This window comes from Poecile atricapillus, chromosome 2 (assembly GCF_030490865.1).
Source record: "Poecile atricapillus isolate bPoeAtr1 chromosome 2, bPoeAtr1.hap1, whole genome shotgun sequence".
NCBI classification, from domain to species: Eukaryota; Metazoa; Chordata; class Aves; order Passeriformes; family Paridae; genus Poecile; species Poecile atricapillus.
In genome coordinates this window covers 17614922-17640714 of record NC_081250.1, presented here as the reverse complement: position 1 = coordinate 17640714, position 25793 = coordinate 17614922, and the positions used below count along the sequence as shown (strand labels likewise).

General features: G+C 38.1%; 1 protein-coding gene across 14 annotated transcripts in view; it reads left to right on the top strand.

The window, feature by feature from the left end:
- Positions 1-25793, top strand: part of KIAA1217 (KIAA1217 ortholog) — a 175905-nt gene that overhangs the window by 86595 nt on the left and 63517 nt on the right. For 11 of the 14 annotated variants that reach the window (XM_058831451.1, XM_058831437.1, XM_058831443.1 and 8 more), the window contains 2 exons: positions 11150-11348; positions 15991-16084. In XM_058831451.1, the coding sequence (XP_058687434.1) occupies positions 11150-11348; positions 15991-16084 (293 nt within the window). Of the gene's footprint in view, positions 1-11149; positions 11349-15990; positions 16085-21343; positions 21629-24231; positions 24249-24544; positions 24599-25793 lie in introns of those variants that run through there. The other 3 variants (XM_058831448.1, XM_058831447.1, XM_058831449.1) reach the window with 3 other exon arrangements.

Here is a 25793-nt window from a genome sequence, read left to right as displayed (position 1 = left end):
TTAGTTTGCTACCACCTTATATGGAAATGCCATTACTGATTATAATCATAATGCCTCGATCTTTTGCAGTATTTCTTGCAGATGTTTCTCAAAGCCTGTTAAAAAAGAAAGGGCCACAGTGACAATTTCACTCATACCAAAACCTTTTCAGAGGGACAGATCATTGCCTTTCAATTGACAGTAGAAATGACTCTCTGTTCGTGTATAGGCAAGATACTGTAAGACACCCAGAGAAAAATAGAAATGCTAAAGGTAGACATATATTATATTTGAGCTAATTAATTGTTACTTACTATTTATGAGCTAGAAATGAAAATAAATAGACATGTAAAATCAGACAGAAGATATGTGAATGGCCATAGACTTTATATGAGAAGCCTGTGATTTGCTAGTAGTGGCACTGCCCTCTCTGATTCCTTAGGGCATGATTTAAGCCTAATGAAGTCAGCAAGAGCTTCAGTTTAATTCATGGGAGAGGAACTCCCTGGGAAGTGCATTTCAAGTTAAGGCTGAGTATAACTTTAATGTATTCAGTCATCTTTAAGAATTTTGTCTATCTTGCCTTTTATAGTGTATACAAAGCAGCCAACATGCAAAAAGATCATGTAAATATTTGCTGTCATGGTCAGATAGCTTAACAGGGACTGACAGGTCTATAGGAAAAACAGCCTGAAACAACTAGTTCCAATTAACAAATTGAAACACAGACCCTAGGAAATCATAATACTCTAATGTAGCTCAAGTCTTCCTTCCAGCTTTCCTAGACTTTATTTTCTTTCCCATTTCTTCAGATTAGAATAGTGAAAGGTTTTGGACTTGGAAAGAAAAAAACACACCTCTTACTTGAAATGTTTTGTATCAAAAGAGAAAAAGAAGCTAAACAATGATACTGACCTAGCAGAGTTTTTCTCCATTTCACTTTATGTCTCTACAGAATATGTGAAAGGCAGGTATGTGAAATATGTGACTTCCCAGGTTAGCACTTGTGCCCACAATTGCTGTTTACTTAAGAGGGTTTTTTCCTGTAATAAACTGTCTTGTGTGTACCTGAAAAAATGCTTCCAAGGAGCAAGATATGATTTAGTACATAGTGTCTCAACAGAGACACATTCTCTCTGCCACCAAAAAGCTGATATGCAGGATATTTTAGATGCTGTGTCACACTGGAGCTGAATTTTGTTGCAGCAGGTTGTATCAGCATGGATCTAATGGGTTCATTGCAGTGATACCAGAGCAGAAGACGTACAGTGTACTAAACAAACCCATTAGTTATGTAAATCTGTCTGTCACTGCTCTATCTGTTAAATGACTTTTGAATGCAACCTTTATTATTTATTTGCACTACATTAATACTAAAGGACCTTGAGCAAAAACAGTGCCTCACTGTGTTGGGTAAGACATAGTGACAAAATACTCTTATTTCAGAATCTTGCAACATAAATAAAATCAGAATGAAAAGTGGTGAAGATAGTAGGAGAGGTAGAGTAATGAGTGTACAACCTGGATGAACTGAATAAAGCTATGTCAGGGTGGCAGCAGCTTTTCTCTTTATCCCAAATCTTGCCCTCACAAAATGTGTAATGTCTTTATCCAGCTCTACCATCACTTCATATTCTGATTTAGCAGCAGCAGTTTGAGCCTTCAGCATTTGGTGTCTGCTGGAAGACAGATTTGGCAGCTGGAGTAGCTTGTGCAGGTCTCTTTCCTTCAGAGGATAGGTGGGAGGCCAGATGGAGCTGTCCCATGGGGTGTATCTAGCACAGGTGCTATCACTTGGATAAATCTGGTCTAATTTTTGTGTTAGATAAAATTTGTAAGTCTACTTCTAACACAGTAAGTCACGCAAACACCAGAGCCTTCTATTTGACATGGGCATGCAAAGGAAAAAAGTGTATTGCAATTCCAGGCATTGTAAGAAGCCTAATACTTTGGCCAAGGAGAAAAGCATAGCCCATCCCTCAGCACATTGTATTTAGGATTTGCTGCCAGGGCTGACAGCACATCCCTGAATGAGGATAGCTCTTGGGTTTAATCATTTCTCCCAGTACTGGTTATATATTTAGGTAGTGATTCTAATGCATAGTTACTATGCTGGGCCTAAATTCAGGTTTCTGTTCCCTGAGAGAAATAATGTAATCTCTGTGGTCGTATAAAACTGTCTCTTGTATTAGTTCTAGATCTCTTTTGTGCATTTCTGGCTACAGAGTACCCAATTCAAGCAGGATAAGAGGATAATCACTGCATCAGAAGCTTGTTAATAGCCTGCTGATTAGGGCGCTCTCTTGGGACAATAGGGGCAAGGTCTGAGCAACTCTAAAGATGGGAGCCCTCCTGGATGTTTTTTTAACTACTCAGCTGTTTCATAAGAGATAGGCGCTTGTACCGTTGCTTTTCCCAATTACCTTCTGTGATGAATAGACCATCTGTGGGTATGAGGGCAGAGCAGTGGGTGTTGTTTATCTTGGCTTTAACAAGGCCTTTCATATCTCTCATTGCCTCCTTGTAGCCACATGGGGAAGGTCGGGGTGGCCTTCAGGGTGTGTAGCTGGCAGCTAGCTGGGCTTTAGCTGTGCTCCTCAGGGCTGGACACTGGGGCCTGTGAGTTTCGACATCAGAAACCTCATTGTTGGGATGGAACAAACCAGCAGTAGGGTCAAGTCTGACACCCAAGTTTGAGAGAGGATTTGATGTGCTGAATAGTCTGATGGCCACTTCACTGGGACCCCATGAGAAATGGACTAGCTGGAACTTCATGAAACTCCAGAGAGGCAAATGCAGCCTTTCATCAGAGACAGAGCAGCTCTGCAACATTACTGGCAAGGACGGATGGCTTAGCTGCTTTGCAGAAAGGACTTAGGGTATGACAGCAAGGTGACAGTGTGTTAGCAGCATGTCCTTGTGGCAAGGGAAAACTGCATAGCTGTCTATTGGAAAAATATAGCCAGCAGGTCAAGGGAAGTGATTATTCCCCTCTTCTCATCATTTGTGAGGTTGCACTGTGTCCACTTTTGGTTCCCCAATACATGAAAGATAATGACAAATTGGAGTGAGTCTAGGAAATGACCTCTTGGAATTATTCTTAATCATTCAAACTACAGTCTTGGTTCCAAGATCCTGTCTCAAGTAGCTTGTGAGGACTTCACACAAAGTCAAGCCCACAGAGGTGAATTTTTGGTGGCCCTAACCAGCTGTGCTCTTAAATGCTGATGGCTCAACCCCTAAATTTGCTACTTACAGTAGTGAACTTCCTAGAAATGAAATAACTTCAGAATTATTGAAGAGAATTCCTGCTGTAAATACAGACCATTTGGTAAATGGAGCAAAATTACAAAGGCATGCATGGCCTACATGACTTTAATGCTTCATGGCTATGTATTATTAAAATGGTCACATTCTGCCCTTGAACACATCAATTGTACCTCATTTAGTACTGAAAAACAGGGTTTATGAAAATAGTTATTACTTAAATAATGAGTTTGATACAGCTGATTTATACACAAAGAAAATACAATTGGGTAGAATCTCTCTTTATGTTTATTCAAGAGGAAGAACAAGTATTCCAAGAAATTTGATTTGTCTTTTTTTGCTTTTTTCCATTTAAAAGTTTCTAACAAAAATGCCCCTATGTAAAATACTCAACTGCAGTGGCCTTAAATACTTCACATACCTGAGTAGTCTTTGGCAGGCGCATCCTTGGAAAACTGCACTGGTCAGTTTGGCACCTTTGGCTGGGAGCCAGCCGTGCCTTACTGGCTTCTTCAGAGGTCAGGGGCTCAGCTTCTGTGGATGAAGGCAGAGCCTGCATGGGCATGTCCTATGCCTGTGTGTGGGGATGCTAAACTGGTGAATGTGAACTGCAGTAAATGCAGCATGGCAGAACCTGCGGGGGCCCTCTGAAAAATAGCCCTGGTACATATGTAACTTCTTGTTGTAATTTTAAAAGCCTTTTTTCATTCAGTATCATATGGATTTTGTGTTCTTCCAAGTTTGCTGGCATTGTTTTGTCAGTTTGGGGTATGAAAAAGTCGCCTTGATAGTCAGTTGGGTTATTCTGTGCAACAGAATGCAATTATTGTCCAAAGGCCATCCTGCCAGAACGTTGATTTTCACCTCGGGAACTAGGTTAAACTGAAATGTTCTCTCAGGATCTCTAGATGATACAAGTAACTGTTCACAGTAGATGGACGTGCTGGTACAGGTATATAGCCCAAGCTGCCTTTTGGCAATAGGCTTTGTCACAGGTTTTATTAGGAATCAGATGGGGAAAATATTGAGTTTTCTTTAGATAAAAAAAGTTGTCCATTTTCTTTTTGGATTTTACTTATTCTTTTTAGCCAGCTGAATGCATTTGTTTGAAGAAAAGTGGTGGTATTTTAGTGGCAGTTAAAAACCTTTATTTTTCATAACATTTTGGTAGGAAATCTATGTGACTACTGAGTTTTCCGTCTGTCTTTTTCATTAAATAACAAATTAAGTTTGTTAAGCGAGTCACTGTAAGTAGTAGAGAAGAATGAAATAGCAGTAAAATGTAATACTGGACTAAATTAAACAGTTCCTGTTTTTATTGAAACTGTTATCAAACAATAATACCTTGAACAAATCTCTTTAGACTATTGTGCAAAAAAAATATAAATAAAATAAGTAATTGCTTTATTCATTAAAATATCTACTTTTTTATTCTCTTAATACTTGAAGACAGCTAAGTATATTTATAGAACATTTTCTGAATGTGGAGGACAGATTTTCAGGAGGGAGTACTAACAGAAGTTAATATGAGAGCTTCAGGCTAGAAATACCACAAGGATCATGGCAATGACCTCAGACTAGTTGAAACTGTGTGGTGAAATAAGAGAGTTAAGTCTTGAGGGTATGGAAAGTAAGAACTTAATATTGAGGAATTTCTTCCATGCTGCAAGAGTTGTTACTGTAATAAACTTCTGTCTGCATAACTCTGGCAGAATTTGGTGATGTGTATTTGCTCTGTTTATTAGATAGTTGGGGGGGAAGGAGGGATAGGGAACAGAGAACAATATGGGCCTGTGCCATCCTTTTAGTCTTATATATGACAATTTTTCCAAAAGGAAAGAAAAAATTGAAGTATCTTGAAATCTTATTAAAAGAAATTAAAATATTAAACTGCACTTTTGAGGAAAAACCTGGGCCAAACAAAAACAGTTATCATTGAAACTTTAAATATTATCCTTAGTCTTTAAAACTCATGCAAGTCTCAAGTAATGATTTGACATTAAGTGTAAGTAAGAAACAAGGATGCTTTTTCTCACTTTTGCTTGTTACCATTGCTGCTGACTTCAGCATGAGGGAATGTCCAGACAGTGACTCAATGGACTTATGGTGGAAGATCAAGCTAAAGCAGCATGAAAAGACAAGGATTGTCCATCTTCTCAAAAACACATGGTTAACTGATGGTTAGGGGTAAAGAGTGAAATTAATCTAATGTCATTTTTCCCATATTAGTTATATCTTGCTTTGCACTTTGTATTTCAAGAAGGCCCAGAGCTTCCAATGCATCCAGATTTTGATTGCTGTAGTCTAATCTGCATTACTATTACTGGAAATTTTCAGATTCGACACAGAATTTCCAGAAGAAACGTACAATAGCTGTGTTGGAAGAGAGTAGGATTGCCTTGTTCATGCCAGTGGTTTTTGGTTCTGTGGGAAGGTTTAAATGCTCCAGTGCCCAAGCATCCTACACCAGCCAAATACAGATTTTATCATCAGTTAATACTTCTCTTCAGCTGGATTAAGGTATTGCCAAATGCCAGTTAGAAACTTCAGTGCGGAAATTTGCAAAACATCTTGCCTACAGAGAGGGAGTGCTGTAGCTTCACAGAAAAGAAACTCATGAACCCAAATGTAAGCTTTAACTGTATTTTATTTCATAATACTGAAGAGTTATTTAACTTTCTGCCTCAGTTTTTTCTTCTTCATTATAAGAGAATTATGTGAGAAATCGTATTTTTCCATTTAAAATCCATTGTTTGAGAGAATGAACAGATACTTGTAAAGGTCACAGAAGAGGACACAATCTTGTTTGTTTACTTATTCTTGTTTTATCAGGTATGTAACTTTCCTCTCTTAAATAATGAATTTCTGAAGATAATTTTCGTTCTTTAAACAAAAGCTAATTGTGATTAAAGTTCTCCTAAGTATGTAAGCTGCCCTGCATGGAGGTCATTGTTAACAGTGATAACGTGGTGCTTTACTCAGGGTTAGGTCAGCACCCTGTATGTGATGGAGGTGCTGAGAGACGTGAGCTGGGTGGTTTTGTGACACCTGCATGACATTAGCTCTTGCCATAAGGAGTAAACCTTTGTCAGTTGTAACTCAGGAGCTGTGGTCTGATCAGTGGCTGCTGTGCCAACCCTGTTGTGGTTATGCAGCTCCTCGATCTAAAGCCAGCCTAGACCCCGTGTGTTCAGGGGGGATTCACCATCACGCTTGAGGGCATGTCCTCAGCTCCCAAGTCGGTTTTGCAGCCCAGCAGCACTGTTTGAGCTGAATGCCTTTTTGTGAATGTGGTGAGTGTGCCTGAGCTCAGAGCTGTGATGGCTGGAGGCACAGGAAGGCTGTGCTGGGCACCCCAACCCAGCGCTGATAGGCTCAGGCCCCCGAGTCAGGTTAACTCTGCATCTTGCATTGCACCATGTTGTGTTTCACGTAGATCACCCCTGAGAGAAATGATGAAATATTTTGCACATCCTGCCACTGACCATTGATAGAAGCAGCAGAAAATACTGTGTTTTGAAAGAGTTCTGTATGTAGGGAAGGAAACAGCAGTCATGTGGTGTGTTCACAGGATCATCATCAGATCTGGGTTTGATGCTTGTAAACCTTTCTTTGGACATGTTCTTTTGCCTTTTGGGTGTTTAATTTCCCTTATTTATATAAAGCATACTTCTTAGTTGACAGGAATGTTGTGAAGCAATTTGTTACGAGGCTTAAGTTACTAAGGCCTACGTGTAAATGCTTTCTGCTGTGGCCTGTGTTTAAGTCTGTGGTCTGTTGCTTGTAGAGTGAAAAACGATCAAAAATTCCAGAGGTATTTCTGCAGCTAAGTTATACTACATGGCAAAGGGGATGGCTTAACATTATAGTTTGTGTTGCAGCTGTAGGATAGCACAGGGCTGGCAGTACCTAGGAGCTCTTGGAAGTGGGAGCCACAGCATCGTCTGACGTGAACCTGGTGCTGTTACCTCATTCACAGTCATCTTCATACATGTTGTCCTAGAGTAGTGGGGAATTTCACAGTCCTTTTTTATTTGTGTTGTATAAAAATGGACACAATCTTCATGTTTCAGGTAAATCCATTGTACCAGAAGTGTAAGTAAGTGCAAGAGGGACTTGAGGGTACACGGAGACAGGAACATCCCTTGTGTTTAAATGTCTTTCCAGCAGCCTTGCTGACATATGTTCTGTACCTTAACAAAAACCATGCTTAAGTTATATTCTATTTCTTCTTGCTTTAATCTCCATGGGAGTGATGTTTTCACGGAAGGTAAAACACCTCAGAACTCCAGCAGCTTGCATGAAGTGGAACATGTGGGTATTATCAGTGTTCAGAATTTCATCTGGGCAATGTGTGGAAAAAAATATTATGAATAATTTTAACAAATGGATTTTGAGTTTCTTTATTTTGTCATGCTCAAAAAGGATTTTTAGAAGTAAAGCAGTTAGGTCTGTCAAATAGGAAATGCCCTAAAGCACTGCTGTATCATGATACAGATCAGACAACTCAAGAGGAAAGACAATAGGTTTTTTTTAAGGGCATGTGATTTAAAGGAGAATAAAGAAAAAAAGAGTTTATTATGCCTTTGAAAATTTGTTTTCTCTCTCAAGTGAGATTGGGGCCAAAACGTTTCTCCAAGTTGTATGTTTAAGCTGTCTGTTTTAAGGTATAATATGCATATTTGCTTTGAAAATTCAGGACTCAAGGACAACTGTGCTTTTGCTTTGGATCAGTATTTTGTGGGAGTATTGAAGCACAGGCAGAATCAAGACTGTTTTGCAATGATTCAACTTATGTAAGGAAGATTTTTCAACTCTGCCATGTATTCTGTGTTAATGGTTTCAGTAGCTCAATATTGAGTGTGGTTTTAATGGTTTGAAATGCAAAACTAGCATTTCTGCATTTTGTACTAACTTTGAAACTGGCCAGAAAAGAGAGTCACACCCAGCTGCAAAGCTGATATGCAAAGCCTATCTTTTTAGCCAAAAAATCTTTTTTTTTTTGGCTACTAAATCCAAGAAAGTTTAAATGCCAAAACATAGAAGGTTCCTTATGTTTTTCATAAGAACCGAAAGCTATCATCAAAAATGAATATGTCTTTGCATATCTTGGAAAAGTGAAATAAATGCAATCATTAACTTGTTTAATTTTTTTTACAAATGTAATTAGTTTCTGAATCCAAAAAAGTGTTTAGCTGCATAGAATGTTTAAGCACTAAAAATAAAATTTTACCTAAAAGAACATAAAGAAATAAATGATGTCTCAAATTATAATAAAAAGAGAAAAATAGTTTAATAGCTCATTAAATATTGCCATTAGAAATAAAAGTAATAGGAAAACTCCTCTAAATCTTTGAAAGAAAACTAGTTTAATTTCAGACTGAAAAAGATTTCCAGACAAAAGAAAATGGAAATTTGTAGTAGGATTTACATGGAGTTTGATTGCAATATTAATGAAGGTATCAGCTCTTGATAATAATACAAAGATTAAGTTAACAGCTCTATTTCGTAAAAGCAGCCTAATATTAAATAATAGTTAGGTAATGCTGAGTAGTCTGTTTAGTATTCAGGAAAGTTAACATCTTCCATCCATAAGTGCAAGCACAATTATCTATTCACTGATTGTAGGAACATCTGACTGTTTCTGCCTTCCTTTATAGCAATTATGGACAACATAGGGACAAAAAATATTAAAGATAACGGGATACAGGGCTCATCTTAGCTTGAAATGCCTTCTCTTTATTAATTGCCTTTGAGTTAATTGTGTTTGTATTCTAGGACCTCACCTTTTACCATTGCTTTCACTCAGTGTTTCTATCTCAGCACCATAAACTGTGTGTCCTGTTGCTGATGACTTTCAAGTGTGACTCACTGACTTACCTTATCTAAATTTTGTGATTTTCTGAGATTTGCTGATGACTGATGGCAACTGCACTGAGGACCTTGTGTTCCCTACCCTCCTGATTATATTGGTCATGGGAGGACAGAATTACAGTGCATCTACACTGCAACTGCTGTTGTGGCAAATTCAGGTTGTGTAAAATGCTCTGCCAGGCTTTAGCCCAACTGTGTTAATTATTGATTAACATTGATGAAAAGGCCCTGCAGCACAGAATCTTCCCAAGATTGGACAGAATCCAATAGAGAGTCACAAGGATTATTAACTTGGTTGGATGGAGCCTCTTTGCTCTGATAGGTTGAGAGAGTTGGGACTGTTCAGCCTGGAGAAGAGAAGGGTTAAGGGCAGCAACATCATCAATGTATAAAAGAACCTGAAGGAGGGGGGCAGAGAAGAGCCAGGCTCTCTTTATTCATGCTTAGCGAGAAGGCCAAATGAGATTCCCCCTAATATCAGGAAACCTTTCTTCACTGTGAGATTGACCAAGCACTGACACAAGTTTCTCAAAAAGGCTACAGAGTCTTTGTCCTAGAAGATATACAAAAACTATCTGGACATGGTCCTGTATGGCAAGTGCTGTAGCTGTCCTGTATGAGTGCGGGGGGGGTGGACTAGATGACCTCCAGATGTGCCTTTCAACCTCAGCTATTCTGTGATTCTGTGATCTGCCATCTTTTTACACCACTTTGGAACCTATACTTGCTCCGTCTCATACAGACTGCAAGACAGTAAAGGTGTTTCCTCCTGGGACAATGCAGTGTTGTACAGAGACACCTGGGATGGCTCAGAAACAGCACAGTGCATTCAACTGGGCTTACCAGTCCCCATTTCCTTGAATCCAAAGTAGTTCATCTGAACACTTGCTTCTGAATCTATTCCCTAGTGCTGTACATCCCAGGAAATTGCTCTGTTTAGTTGCAGTCCTATGGCAGCTTGTTTCCTGCTGTGCAGGTCATAAGAAACCTTCCCACACTGGAGATGCTCATGAGAAGGTCTTTTGATTTTCTTTGGAGCCAGACCCAGTGTGGTTAGAATTCATCAACACCATCAAGTCCAGACTGATTTCTTCTGTTGATTGAGATGGCTCTTTCTGAGTGCTTTAGTCCTTGGAGGGCTTTGAGGTCATGATGGCATGGGACTGGGCTGCAGCAAAGCTCATGAGCCACACTCATGCAGTGCTGGCCAGTGGAGTACAGGCTCCTGCTGGTGGTACAGAAATCAGCATAGGCTGGTCTGTATTATTCATGTTTCCATTATTGAGCATATCACAGCCGTCCATTCCCTGAAAATAGCTGTATCAGAAAGGCATTCTGTCTTGAGTGAATAAGAATGTCCATCTTTTGCAATTCAACATCTAAGATTACTTATGTTTCTCCCTGAGTACTAAGCATGATTATTAACAGTGCTGTGAAACTGATAGGTTCCAAAATTGCTCTTGTTTTTTTGTGTGGTACCTCAGTTTTACTCCTGGCAGGAGTTTCACCTGAGGCTTTATGCTATATAATGCCAGAAAATTGAATTGTGAATATAAAATTCCTTGTGCTAAAATGAAAATCTTGGTTTTATTGATAAGTGTGAAGTTATGTAGAAGGAAAGCTAGGTGCTATAAAAGGATAAATTTTTTCCTCAGCTACTTTTTTTAAAAGTACCTTGTGATTTACCGACAACTTCCAATACAGAGAAAACTTGGTATGTTTGAGATTTTCCATTAGGATTCATAAGGTAAACTTCTGATTTATCTAACTGAAGTACACTAAGAGGCATCTCAGTACTGGGACTAGCACATTTATCAAGGCCGAACCATATCATTGTTCTATGCTCTATTCCAATAGTCTGGTGAAAAGGAAAATTACATATGTGATTTATTTTTTAAAGAGCGTGAGTTATTTTTTCTCTTTTCATTATGGACTTGGCCTGTGTTCCAAATAAACTTTGAAACCAGGTCATAATTGTGCATTTAAGAATATGTATCTGTCTTATTTTTTTATAAACATTTGCTTGCAGGTGTATTATATCTTCAGTATGGAGATGAAACAAAGCAGTTGAGGATGCCAAATGAAATCACAAGCACAGACACAATTCGTGCCCTTTTTGTAAGTGCCTTCCCCCAGCAGCTGACAATGAAAATGCTGGAATCGCCCAGTGTCGCCATTTACATCAAGGATGAGAGCAGAAACATATACTATGAGTTATGTGATGTGAGGTAAGACATGGAATAATAGCTACTGGTTTTGTGGGGTTGGGTTTTTTTGTGTTTTTGGTTTGGCTGTGCATTTATAGAATAGAAAAGAATGGGATTGATAGGTATCTGACAGAGAGTGGCCTGACACATAAAGGCATGTTCAGTGGTATCTGAGTAATCCAGGAGGTCTGGTCTGACAATGCCTTTAGCTATAGGTGCAATAGCCATTGCACAAGCCACTGATAAATGGCATGCCATGTTGAAATATTTGCATAATATACAAAGTTTCACATATTTAATATGTTTATTGAATTTTAAGAAACACAATCATTTAAAATGCAGAATACAGAATTAAACATTTACAGAAAAGCTGGGTTGTTTCTTTGCTGGGAGTGCAAAGCCGGATCTCATGAGCCTGAAGTAACAAACATGAATGTCACTAATGTCCTCACAACAGTGCCAGTTGAGCCATCTAACATAGCCAAATGTGGCACTGGTGACCACTGCTGCAGCCCCACCACCTCCCTGTTACATGTCAAGGTGCAGCAACTGATGCAGTCATTTCCCTTCAAGAATTCACAGCATGGTCAATAAATGGTTCACCTTTCAATCCTTTATTTTGTGGGAGTGCAGCTTCTAAATTAACCATGTTTCTTCTGCAGAAGTTCCAGGGTCTCAGGATCCCTAGAAAGTCCCAAATCGTGTATAAATAAAGCTCCCGGGTACACCTCAGACATATTACACTTTATAAATAAAGTGATAAAAATGGACAGAGGAGTGTAAGAAGATGAAGGAGAAGAACAGAAAAGCTGTTTTCTCTTTCTAGTCTGCCACTAATGCAGAAAGATTTTGTGGTGCAAGAGAAGTGTACTGTCCTCTGCTGCCTTGTTTCTTCTGGAGATCCTGTGGCAAAAGTGTTCCTCCTTATCATGCTGTAGTTAAAAGAGCAAGTTGGAGTTTTTCTATCCCTTCCTCATCCAATTCCCCCATTCCTGTTCTTAATCTTTCAACAGCACCACACTCCATTTTCTCACCTCTGTCTTGCTTTCCTCAGGCTGTCTGCCCAGTGTCTTGCCATTAGCTAGTCTCTGGGATTTCAGTTTCTTTTAATCTTACTTGCTTTGCAGACTGCCACACCCCTGTTTGGTTGCTGTAATGCCTATGCAAAGACCCATCTGAGTTTCTTCATCAAACATCATCATTTTTCAACATGTACTCAAGTTTCTTATACATCACTTTGTTCACAAGATCAGATCAACTGATCGAGTCATGATAGGGGTTACTACATCTCTGTTGCCAAGTGCATTATTGCCAACCATCATCTAGCCCATTGGCTCCTTTTCTCTCCCTTTATCCCTCCATCTTCCCTTGAGTTTCAGACTAACAGTTTATGCCCTTGAGAATGCAGTTGTTGATTATCCTAATGCCACTCCACCTTTTTTTCCTCTGCTCTCATTGCAGGCGTCACTGTGCCAGCCTCAGGCCTGGCTCAATCCCAACATCTGTTTCCTCTGTTCCTATGCCTGTATTGTGGAGCATTTCTAGAGGAAATCCCACAACCCAGCTGACTTCCTCCATAATAAAATTCCCTCCTTCAGTTCTGCCAGCCTTCTCACTTAGGAAATCTCAGCAATTCCAGGTTAATGGAGTCCATAACATGCACTACCAGCTGCATTTTCACCACCTTTGAATAATTTCCACAACATTTCTCCATTTATGTTCCATATGCTTCACAAGATCTTTTTAGTGTCTCCCCCCAGAGAACAGATGAAATGAAACATCCTTTTCCTGACTTTTGTTTTCCATGTCTTCTTTCAATCCTCTTCATCCTTTCCCTTAAACAGGGGAGGTTTCAGTCAGGTCTTTAAGCTCTCCATCTCCCTCAGAGGCTGCTCCGTGTTCTTCTGTGCCTTACATCAGGCCATCATATTCCTTCCCTTCTTTTTCTTTTTCTTTTTCTTTTTCTTTTTCTTTTTCTTTTTCTTTTTCTTTTTCTTTTTCTTTTTCTTTTTCTTTTTCTTTTTCTTTTTCTTTTTCTTTTTCTTTTTCTTTTTCTTTTTCTTTTTCTTTTTCTTTTCATTTTCCTTTTCCTTTTCCTTTTTTCCTTTTCCTTTGTTTCTTTCTATTTTTTTTCCTTTTTCTTCTTTTTCTTCTGCTCCTCCTCCTCCTCCTCCTTTTTTTCTAGTTCCCCCTCTGTTTTGTAATTTTTTTCTTAATGTGGTTCAGGGCTCTGCATCTAGTATAAACTTCAGATATCTGCTCCAGAACATCCCTGTTTTACAGTCTTTCATTTCCCATCACACAGAGATAAAACACTCATGTAATTCTTCAATTTTTTAATATCAGCTGCTGTAACTGTCTTTTCTTGGCAGTTGGCACAGGTAATAGGTAATCTTGCTTGCTCTTACCCATTCAAATGAAGCAACAAAGATCATTCTCCTAGTTTGACAAGCAGACTGTTCTGCATGCATTTATTTTTCACTTGTCCTCTGACTGTATCTTCTCCATCTCATTAAACCACTTGTCTTCATTATGAGGGCTCCTCCAAGCCCACTTCAATGCTACTTTTTATTTCTTGTTGAGTACCAAGTGCCATCTGCTTCCACTTGGTGAATAATGCCAGTTTGAATTCTACATCTTTAATTTTCAAACAAGTGCCTTCCCTCTCTCTCAGGCAGCCCTCTAAGGTGCTTGGAAGGTGTCGTCCACAGACATCTGCAAAACCACTGCGTGGGTCTCCTTCCCACTCTCTCTGTTGCACTGCCTACTCAGAGCATGCCCATGGTTCCTGGATTTGTTTACTGCTCCTCTGGCTGGAGAGACTATGATCTTCTGAGTTCTTTTTGTTCTCTTATCTTCCTGCAGCTATCCTTTCTTTTGTGACTCCTATTCACCTTGTAAATTGGTGAAAAGTTGTCTTCCTGGGGTGTTTACACAGCAGTGAGGCCTTTGAACATGCCAAGGGCATCTGGGAGCTACAATAATGCAAATTATAGTAATAATAAAAATAGAGTAATGCCTACCTGTTATCAGTAATGTTTATCTTAGAATAGCAACATAAGGTGAAATACGTTCATATCAGAGATCAAATGCCTAGTGTTTTGGTGCTTTGCCTTGCAGCAGTGTTTCACTTTAAAGTGTCATGTTTCTACAAGAAATATTTATGGAAAATGCCTTTTAAAAAAATTCCAGTTGTTTGAGGTACCATCTCATAGCCACCAGACAGAAAAGACAGCAGATAAAATGTATTTAAATGAATAATGTGCCATTTCTTGAAGAGAACATGAGAGAGCTTGTTTTGTATCGAGAGGAACATAGTCCCAAGTCTGAGGCAGACAATGGTAACTGAGACTCCCAGTGCAGGTCTCAAAGCAAAAGGGTCACATTTGCAAGGTGGAAAGCAGTTTATGTTACCGTAAATAATTGAAGAACTTGAACTTGCTGCAAGGTAGCTATTTTCCTATGCAGTCTACAAGTAAACACTCATAAATACTAAACTTCTCATCAGCCCTCCAGTTCTTAAACACAAGACACTGATCTGTCTCTTGAGCTGCAGGGTTTCTTTAATAACTACTTGACATCTACAACAGCAACACAAGTTCTGACTAGCTACCCATTCAAAGCAATCACTGATTGTAATATGACATTGTAAGAAAGAAATTGGACCTGCCCAACAATTCTTCCCTTCATTTTAAAATTATAATCCAAGTGATTAAGATCAGTTCACTAGACTTGTAGCTGCACCTGGAGGAAAGGAATTCAGTCACATGTGTAAGTAAATTCTCTAGAGATCACTACAGGGAAATGAAAGGAATCGCAGCTTTGAAAGGATGTAAGTGAGCATAGATTGGAGGCTTTGCTACTGATTAAATGTGAACCAGAAATCAGCAGAGCTCAGGGGAAGTGTCAAAGCCATAAAATTATTGGAAGGTAGGTCTGGAAACAAAATAAAAAACTATCATCTCTTTCCTAAATGTAGTAGTTAAAAAATTAACTAATCAAAGACAAAGTGTAGAGTCCCAATGAAACAAAAGTATTCTTGTAGGGCTTTTCATCTAAACTATTTCTGTGTAAGCTTTCATCAAAATTTTTCCTAATTTCTTTTCCTAATACTTTTTCCCTTTAAAAACTGTCCTTATTGTAGATAAAGTTTAGAGGAAGAATTTATCGACTACTAAATTTTTAGCTTTTGTGGATTTTTTTCAGCTTTGTGACCAAGCTGATAATTAAAATTTCCTCAAGAATAATTACAGTTAGAAAGACTGCTTTTCTTTTGATATTCTTACTTCTTAGAATAGCAAAAAAATTATGTGGGCTGAGTGCACAATAAAACATGTAAATATTAACTAAATCCTTTTTGGTGCTGTGTAAATGTTGAAGTTCTATTGTCTTCAAAGTGTTTGCGTTCTATGGCAGGATCTTGAAAGAAACACACTATCTAATTTTTATGGGTGTGGAGTTCTAGTGAAAGAATGATACTTCCCATGGGAAAGAGAATCAAAGCAGGCTTTTGTTTGTTTGTGTGTGTCTTAGTTTTGGCATTTACGTTTTTCTTATAGATCGACTGCAGACCTACTATGTTTGTCTGTTACCTGAAACTTTTAGGCAACAAAGTAAATAAAACTGCTTTCATCTGTTGTCATTGGTGATTCTTTAATTCCAGGAATATTCAAGACCGATCTTTCCTTAAAGTTTACAACAAAGACCCTGCACATGCATTTAATCACACTTCCAGAGCTGTAAATGGAGATATAAGGGTAAGTACTAATGCTGCATTTATACTCTTTTTTCCTCCAGCTTTTCTGCTGAATGTTTAAACTCTGAAATGTAGTACATACATAGCAATTCAGAAAATCAGGGGTATACATACGGCACATATACAGAAAAGGGAATAAATAATGCTTGTTGTAATGTGTTTTAACTGCTTTTCTTTTTCCAATTATTTGCCTTGGGCATTAACTGGGTTTTTGATCTTGTTTAAATGCAGTAAAGCATGTGAAGTAAAACATAGCCTTTAATTATGTATTTTGTGACACAGACAGTACTCAGGGATTTTACAGCTTCCTATTCTGGGTTTCCAAACCCTTTACAGTGAAGTATGGTGTAGTGTTAGTACACTCCAGCAAAGTTTCAGCAGGGATCAGTTTCCAGTGGCTGAGCAGCTGTACCTCACTTCAAGTCTATGGAAACTCTTTGTAAATTATGGTTTTGGATAGGAAATTCAGATAAATACTTATTGTGGCGTAAATAGTTTTGTCTTTTTCCAAAATTTTCTTCCTGCACTGAAAAAGGATGAGTATATTTGTATTTTCAGGTGAACATTTTGTATTGGGAAACCACAGAGAATGCATTTGAAACATTTGATTTCTCTCTCTCTGTGTCTGTCTTTTGGTGCCCTGTTACCTCCCACTGTGGTGCCAAGGTGCAGGAGATGCAGCTGTGGGGCACCTTTCCCACCTTGCAGCTGGTGTTGCAGTAGACGGGGGTGGTGGTGGTGAGGTTACACAACCTCCTCTCCTCCCCACCCCTCCTAGGTCTGTCCACAGGAAATGGTACTCCATTGAATTCCACAGGAATGATATTCCAAATGAGCTCCACGGGGCCAGGAGAGAATGTCACTACTGTCCTACCTGTCTGTGGCTTTCATGTGCGTTCCAAAGCTGACTCAACTGTGCAGAAAATTTCCTGTGAAGTGATTTCCTTAACTCTGCATTTGCTGCTTGGTTTCATTATCAATTCTGAGCATGTCTCACTGCTTTATTACTAATATTTTGTGGAAGTACTTCTTGTGTTTCAACAGTTTAAGGCCACAATATTTTAGAAAGATTGAAATAGTTTATTTACAGGCACTATTCTCAACCACCTCTCATGTACGCACTTCAATTATAAAATGGTCCTTTGGATAGGTCAGAAATCTAATTACTTGATTTTTCACACTGCTGCACACACAACATGAGAAAGGAAATGGATGTGCTTCAAAGGGAAGATGTGATAGTTTTTTGTGTATTTTGCAACATCCTGAAATTCTTCAGTTCTAGTTATATTCCTGTGGCAGTGACTGGATATATCCAATACATCTCATTGATATTCAAAGGCATGACATACTGTCACTGTGCATTTTGACATTAATGCTTGTAGCTGTGGCTTTATAAAGTTATGTTATACGGTTCTTGTTCCATGTACAGTGGATGCTAAAGGCATATACTGTGGCTTTATTTGTGTGTTCTAGGCCTGTTGAAGGTACTACTGTAGTTAACTACATATATTTAAAAGTAAAAATTACTTCTTTGGCCCTCTTCCAGGTATTTGCTGCCTAGCAGAGTTGTTTTGAACACAGGTGCTGTCTCTGTACAAGAACTGCAATTATTTGAATTGCTTATTTTAAAATCCTATATTGTACAACAGATATACATACTCAACATCTCCTGATTATATCTGATATAGCACCTTTTGGCCATAACTAAAAAATAATGGTCACAGGGTGGCAACCTTTGCAGAGGTGGTGTTTTCTTGGCAGAATATTGTGTTTTACTTTGCAGAAATGCTAAGACGCCATTTTGAAATTCTGTGCATCCAGCAAAAGAGCTATTTTCTCATTTGGCTTTTGCTTAGCAGATTTGTTGTCTTTCTGGTCTGAGAGGTGAAGTCAGAGCCAGGATGTTCATAGGGGCTTTGTGGAGAAACATGCAAAAGGTCTTCCCTTTGATCTGTGTGAACTTCTGCACTTCAAAGTTGTGAGCATGGAAACAAGTGACTTCTTGAGCTCAGAAATACTGAAACCTGTTCTTCTAAGGATGTGTTGTCTTTTGGTTGGGTTCTTCCTTATGCAGCAACACTCAGGTCCTAACTGAGGCTTTTCCCAAAGTAATAACACTCTCCAGTGCTCATCCTCTGGAGTCTAAAAAACTGAAGCCCACACTGAGACTGTTCCTCTCTTTAGCAGAGGTACAGTAGGAGCTTCCATTAAATCACTAATTTGGCAATATTTATAGGGACATAGTAGTCTTATGATTTCTACTCATTGGTTAAATCTGGTTGAAATTTGCCTGAGGATTGACAGGTTATTAGTTCAGGAAAAAAAAAACCACACCAATAACGAGATGGATTATTTATCCCTCTTTCCTTAGCAAAACAGAGTAAAAGAGGGGAAATGTGAGGGTTCTAAGTGAAAAACACCTACGTTTTATGTACTCCTATTGCAGAGTGCCCATAAAATTGCAGAAAAACCTTTGCTTCTTATCTCTCCTTTTATATTTGTGTATCTTTGCATTAGACAAATTGATGTTCATCAGTTTCATATGATACACTATGCTAAATTCACTACAGTGGGAAGGAGGGAGTGTGTGCTTGGCATCATGTTTAACTGTTTCAAAATACCTACAGAAAAGCAGCTGATTGTCAGACCACTGAAAAACAGTCTTTAAAATATAATGAATTAGTCATTGTAAGTATATTTTTTCCATGGTGATATGGAAAATACAGTGATATCCATGTGGTTGTATCTCCAGTCATGTGTGACTTAAAATTTATTTTCTTGATGACTGGGAAAGTTTTGCCTTTACAGATTTTTCTACTGTTTATCTTCTTGTCCCGATGGAATGTTTATCCCTGGGTTTGATGATGTTCAGGCTTCTATTCATGTGCTTTATAATAATTTCCATGTAACTGGCCCAATATAATCTAAGAAAATAATGTTAGCTGCCAGCTTGAACACCTGTTTTAGCTACCAAACAGATGTGAGACCTGTATAAGAATTGGCAGTAAGACTTGAAGTATTAAGTATTACCCATATGGACAAGAAGACTCAAAATGTCCAAGAAGAATGTGGGATCTGTAACTTTCAGATCTTCTATTGAACCATTCAGCTTTCATGTCCCTTAATTCTAATTTTCCTGCTCTTTGTTTCATGCTTTTTTCTGAGTGGGTTGTGTTTGAGAAAAGGGAATTGGCTGAGGGTCCAAACAAGCTCTAAAGGAAAGTTTTTACTGAAATCCTTCTGGGTGCCTCACTTGCTTACTGGTATTGGCCCTTTCCATCTCAAAGAGCATGGTCTGTTTGACACATAGTGCTGTCTCACTGAATATTTGTGCTTGTGCTCTTCCTTTTATATTTTTCCTTTCCCAAAATGTACTCTGTAAATCTGCAACAGCTGGGTTTTGGTTTTTTTTCTTAAAAAATGTATCTTCACATTGCTGCCTTTCATTCATTTATTCCTTCACCTGAGCTAGTATCATTTATCAGCAATACTTTTTTCTGACAAAATACTTTCTTATGAGAAAATGTTTAGATGGTCTACTTTTTCCCCCTGGCATTGTTCTGAATTCCAGTGTAAAAGGTACAGCTGTGCTGCTCTGTGCCATTGGAATTGCCATTTGTGATTCACACAGGTTGGCAGGGAAAGGCCCAGGCTGCTGTTCAGTCAGCCACGGTGCATAGACTGAATGCCAGGAGAGGGCTGTAAGGAATTGACAGTGGGGGTTTATATGCTGCCAAGTGAATTGACACAACTCCTTTCATCTGGACTGTTGAGCTGAAGTGATTTCCCCACTGAATGTGCACAGCATATTTTCTATCCTCATTCTCTACACTCTCCTTTTCTGGAGTGGCTAAAGGCTAAAGAAACTTAAATTGCAATTTCCCCCTTCTGTTATAGAAAATAGTGTTTCTGGTGGCACAGCTGGATACTAATAATGTGGGCTTATGCAGTGGTTTGTTTTGAGCTTCACCTACCAGCCAATTTTGAGAGCTGGGAGGGAGTTTTTACTTCATAAGAAACTAGTGGCTATTTTGCTTGGCAGTCTTTTTCTTCCCATCCACCTGCCCTAGAGTCTGTGGGGTACACTTTATTTTGAAGTATCCTAGACCTACCATGGCTTTACTTAATTCTCTGCATAAGATCTCTGCTGGGTGAGGTCAGAATATCCAAAGAATGCTTGTTGTGGCTGTTGTTGTATTGAGGTGTTTTGGACTTGTATTTTTTTTCTTTCGAGACTGTTTCTCCAAGAAGAAACAGGGCAAGTTGAGTCAGAGCTGAGTTGGGGCAGTGCAGGGTACCTGGAAATTCCACATTTTATGGGAGTTAGAGCAGCAAAAAAATTATAATGATCCTGACAGCAATGGGGGTTGTGGCTGCCAGGGTGAGAGGAGTTAAAATGAGTTGTATGGGAAAATGAGACAGACATTTTCTAAGTTGGGTAAACTTGTGCTAAATAGCTTTTGTTATTGAAATTGCACTCCACAGACTTTTCATTTTCCCCTGAAAGTGACTGGTTAGCAGGCTACTAACATTTTAACTCTATAGAGCTAGATGCAATGTGTGAACTTAAAAATACCCTACAAGTATTAGAAACTGTCAAACAACTGCCCAAGAATTTAAGGCTTCCAAGGAGGCTGAAATTCAGTGCTGCTTTGCAAAAAAGATAGGGAAATAATAAAAGTAGAATAATCCTTCTGTGTTCTTAAGGTACCTGTAAGCATGCATTCAGCTTCTTTAACTTCTTTTCATTGGATAGCTTATGATCTTAACATCAGTGAACATAAAAGTTGCAAATGCTGACGCAGTTACATCTTTACATTGCATACTACAGCTAAAGAAAATAAGAACTCTTTGCATTATATAGTGGTATTTAGAATAAAAGTATTTATTGGAAAACAATTCACGCAGTAAATTGGATGAATGCATTTTAGTGCTAGGATGCCTACAGGACAGCATTTATATAAGTTGCTATGTGTTTACCTTACTGATCCTGTTACTATAAAACTTTGTTTCCTTTTGGGGAGAAAGAAAAAAAACCAAAACAAAAAGGCAATTGCTAATACCTCTATTATCTGATAGAGACCTTCCAAATGATACAAATCTCATCTCTCCTGCTGTTTTGCTGTCTGCTTTTTCTAATGCTCTTTTTGTCATTGAGAGGTTATGACAACATAAGCCATATTGTATTTATAAACATCACGTGTTTCCTTGATATGACTCGCGGTGTCTGCCAAACAGAACACATGGAAGAAACATTTCTCATTAGCTCAGTGTTGGTTTTGGTTATGCTGATTTCCGGGACAGGAAAAATGCCTTCCTTACTCAGATTTAGCTTTCATACAGTGGAAAGAAAACCTCTGAGTGTCCACGAAATCTCTTGAGCAGGGACGTTGCAGCTCTTTTAGGCCACATATTTTGTCTGATGAAAAGGGAAAAAGAAGTTTATTTTAAAGAGCAGATGTAATGGCACGTATTACTGAAACTAATTCTGAATTAAAATACCTGCCAAAGTCATTTAGAAACAGAACTCACCAAGAGATGTAAGGTAAGATGATGCTTATAAATAATGAAGGATATATAATTCTTTTTTTCTTTTTTTTTCTTTTCCAAACTAAAATATATTTTCAGACTAACTGTGAATTTCGGTCAGAACAATGAAAACTGCTTCTTCTTCCTTCAGCTGTGTGAGAAAATAAATATTTAATTGCTCTTTAAATCACCAACCTCTACTCTTAGATTTTATGTCTGTTCTGGAACTTACATATTGAACACGAACAGTTATTTTCCAACTTGCTGTTACAAATCTTGCTGAAATCTGAACAAAATTTATAAAAGAAGTCTCTGATGTTCTGGATTTTCTTTTCACTGATGTGATTTTACTGCTTTTGCTTTGAGTGGGTTTTCAGTAGTTACCAATTATTTATGCAACTACAGACCTGCAGATACTGAGGAGTACCTGCATCAAATCAGTCTGTGATGAAAGACTGTAAATGTACCTCTTCTCTTTCATTCATGTGTCCTTTGATTTACAATACTTACTGCAGTGCAAAGCCTAAATTAGTGAGAAAAAGGATAGAATTATAAAGAAAAAGATACTATTTTTATTTAGCTACACATAAAAAAGTATATTAACCACAAATGTTTTCTAGCCCAAAGCTGTTTTGTTTAAAGATACAGATCCTGTGTAACAGTTGGACGGATACTGCACTTTTTAGCTTTTGGCTTTTTTAATATGATGGCTTTGTGCTTTAGTTTATTTTTTTTTTTTATTTCACAAACATTAGGAATAGTATGTATAGAGAATATATGTATGCATAAGGAATATAACCTTGTAGATACTATTACTATACCAACATTTTAAAAGATACTTTTTAAGAGTTTCTTTAATTTTCAAATAATGAAGATGGATTTTAAGTTTATGTGAAACTGCTGTAGAAAGAAAGGGTCATGTTCTTGATATAAAACCACTCAAGGAACACGAGCTTGCCTCACCCATGCAATAATCTCCCAGTTAGTGTGAGAGGAGTGTCATATGGTAGATATCATAAACCAGTTACCTGGAAACTTCCAGAGAGTGGAATTTTCAGGGGGAGGGTTTTTTATTTCCCAGTAACAGGCCTGTATTCAAGCTGGTCTGCCTTTCATGTTGAGGTTTGCTGAGAGCTTACTCTGCAACTGATGAAGTTACCCACAGACAAAATATTATCTCTTTTGGGTAAAGGTCTTTCCAGCCCTTCATTAAAACTAGAAATTTTATCTCTCCTACATCTGAGGTTCTCAGGCAAAGACTTTGCTGCCTTCAATGAGAGCTTGCCCAGAATAAAAACATAAGGATTGGATTTGAGTCCATTTTTTATTGTCTTACTAGTTTCTGGTTTTATTCTTACTCCACCTCTTTTTACATAATGCTTCCTTGTGCCAATTCTTTAGAAGTTTTGCTCTTTTTTTTTTTTTTCTTGCTTTCTTTGCTTTTAATAGAACAGTTTGCACTAATTTGACTTCTTACTTGAAATTCCTACATAGTTGACAGAGTAAGATGTTGCTGGAGTTCCCTGAACGCATCGATAGATGATAAAAATGCTCATGGCTGTGACCTCCCTTATGAGCAGGGGAGGTCCTTCTTTACCTCCTTTGTATATTAGGTAGCTTATCTGAATTGCAGGAGTCACACAAGTCAAAGTCCAGTCAAGTTTTATGACTTGCAGGCAGCTTTCCAAAGGAGCTGTTACTCGACCAGGGGTTAAAAATCACTTTTTGAAGGTGGGAATTTTACTACCACAGTTCCCAGAACCAAGTGAAGTTAGCAACAATATTTCTTCTTCTTCAATAAAGCCATTCTTCTTGTCACGCAGGACCTTAGCTTTTCCAGTAAGTTTTTCACAAATCCAAAATGTGTTAGTTCATCATCGTGTCCCAGATTCTCTGCTTTCCACTGAGTCTTCACTTCAGTATATTATTATTGATTAGCTTTATGAATACTAAAGAGAATGAATTCTGTCCCTATATTCCTTTTAACAAAGAGGAGTAAACCATTACCTTCTGTTTAAGAGAACACAGTTATACATCTGAGTATCTTGATTCTTCTCCATCTTGGATTGTACTTTGTCTAATAAGGGCTCTGGAAAACTAATCAGTCTTCTGAAAATATGAGCAGTAAAAATATCTTTCCTTGGATACAGGTTAAGATCTGGGGTTAAAAAAAGCCTCAGCTGGCAAAAGCAAGACAGTTGCAAATATCAGCACGCAATAGGACTCCATGAGAAATGACGTGATGCTGAATTTTTTTTTGTGTGAATATATGTCTTTCTTACATCATTTCAAATTTGAACTCCGTGTGACTAAGTGAAAAGACTGAACAGGTGTGTTGGGTAAAGGGCTACTCCCTGTATCACTTAGTATTTACTATAGATAGCTTGACCTTTGGGTAAACTAGATTGTTTACTTCAGCCATGCTGACCAATTTGGATATTTTTGGGATAGAAGGAAGTAAAAGAAAATGTAGGATTCAAACAGTGTAGGAAGAAGTTTGTGATCCAAGACTCCTAGTTGATGCGCTGATAGCGCTTCTGTAATTTCAAAAAACATACAACTGCAAATGCTGTTCAACCTTGTGGCTGTGGGCTGTGGTGTAGCTTGGACACTTGAATTGCAAAATCCAGTTGAACGTAAGATTTTTCTTTACCATTTCTCCTACCAATAGTGCTGACTCCGAAACTCAGCACAACTACTTATTTTTTCTGGTTTTTTATGCCCTTATATAGAAGAAGTAGGTTTAAACACACTGCTTATGTCTTTTCACTATCAGGTCTGTCTTATATTTCTGTATTATTTACATTCTAATCCATTTTGTATATCTGTAATAGGAATTGTATTTTGATTCAATTGTTTGGTAATGTAAGATGAGACCAAAGGTTACACTTTCTTTACGTTCATATAACTATATCAACTTGTTCATTTTTAGTTGTCTTCAGTGCAATGAGAAGAGACACAAATATGGAACAAAAATAAGAGCTGAGTAAGTACAGGGAGTCAGAAAGCCATGCATTTATTTTGATTTATGAGTGCAGTTACTAAAAGTATTTTTCTTTTAAATAGCAGAAATCTGATATACAGCATATTTAAACCAAATAAAAGTGCTCATCTGTACCAGAACTGTACATCTTTGAAACTATTCCTTTTTTGGAAAAAAATGAGATGACCCCATCAGTTCTGTGGTGCCCTAAGGAAATGCTGAAATTGAGATTGGTCTGAAGGGTTTGGCTCCCTGCATTGGTGGTGGTTGTCTATGGTATGTACATGGTGTCCCTCATCTCTTCAAAGAGAATGGGGAGGGAGGAGGAAATGCTTTCTGCATTTCCATGAATTACATGACTCTGTTTGTTCTCAGAAAATTCTACCATAAAAAGCATTAGTAGAAAATCAGAAGAAAGGAGCAGTTGGTTTGAAAGCAAAGGCAACAATTGGTTTGAATGCAGCACTAGTTATGAGGGTTGTCATAATGTTAACTTTAGAAAAATAGATCAGTAACAGCTTTTATACATTCAATCCAAACAATCTGAATAGCTTATGGGATGGGTGGGCCATGCTATACTGATGAGATAAATGTGGATATTGGCAAACCAATCATGTAATTATGTAAATCCGACCTTTTTAGGATTGAAATGTGTTATGTTTTAGTGTGTTTATATTTTTGTCATTTGTGATAACACCCGGAAAAATCTTGGCTGAAATGCCAAGAGGTTTCTTAGTGCACTCACCATTCTGTCTGCATTGTACACAAAAGAAGCACGGGAAAATAAAGCATGAGAAATTTATTAACTTCTCTCTGCTTAATTGGATAATATAAACATTTTTTTTAACTCTCACATTTCATTTGTTCATAGAGAATTAAATACATAAATAGGCAGAAATGAGTGCCTGTTAACTGATCTGGGTGTTTGTCTTGCCAATCAGGAGTAAATCACTGCAGACTGGTAGCAGGGAGATAACTCAAATGATGAAATGCTGCTGGGGAAATTAATTTCCACACTGAGGCACTGTGATTTCAGACAGACCAACGCAAAATGGGCTGCATCTCATCCATCTTTTTGCTCACTTTGCCTAAAGCCTAAAGTGTGGCTAGACTGGAAGCTCTAATGGCATGGCTCTGGGTCAGGCTCCAAGTGGCCTTTTGCTCCATTCCTTTCCAAGCAGAGTTCAGTCAGTGTGTT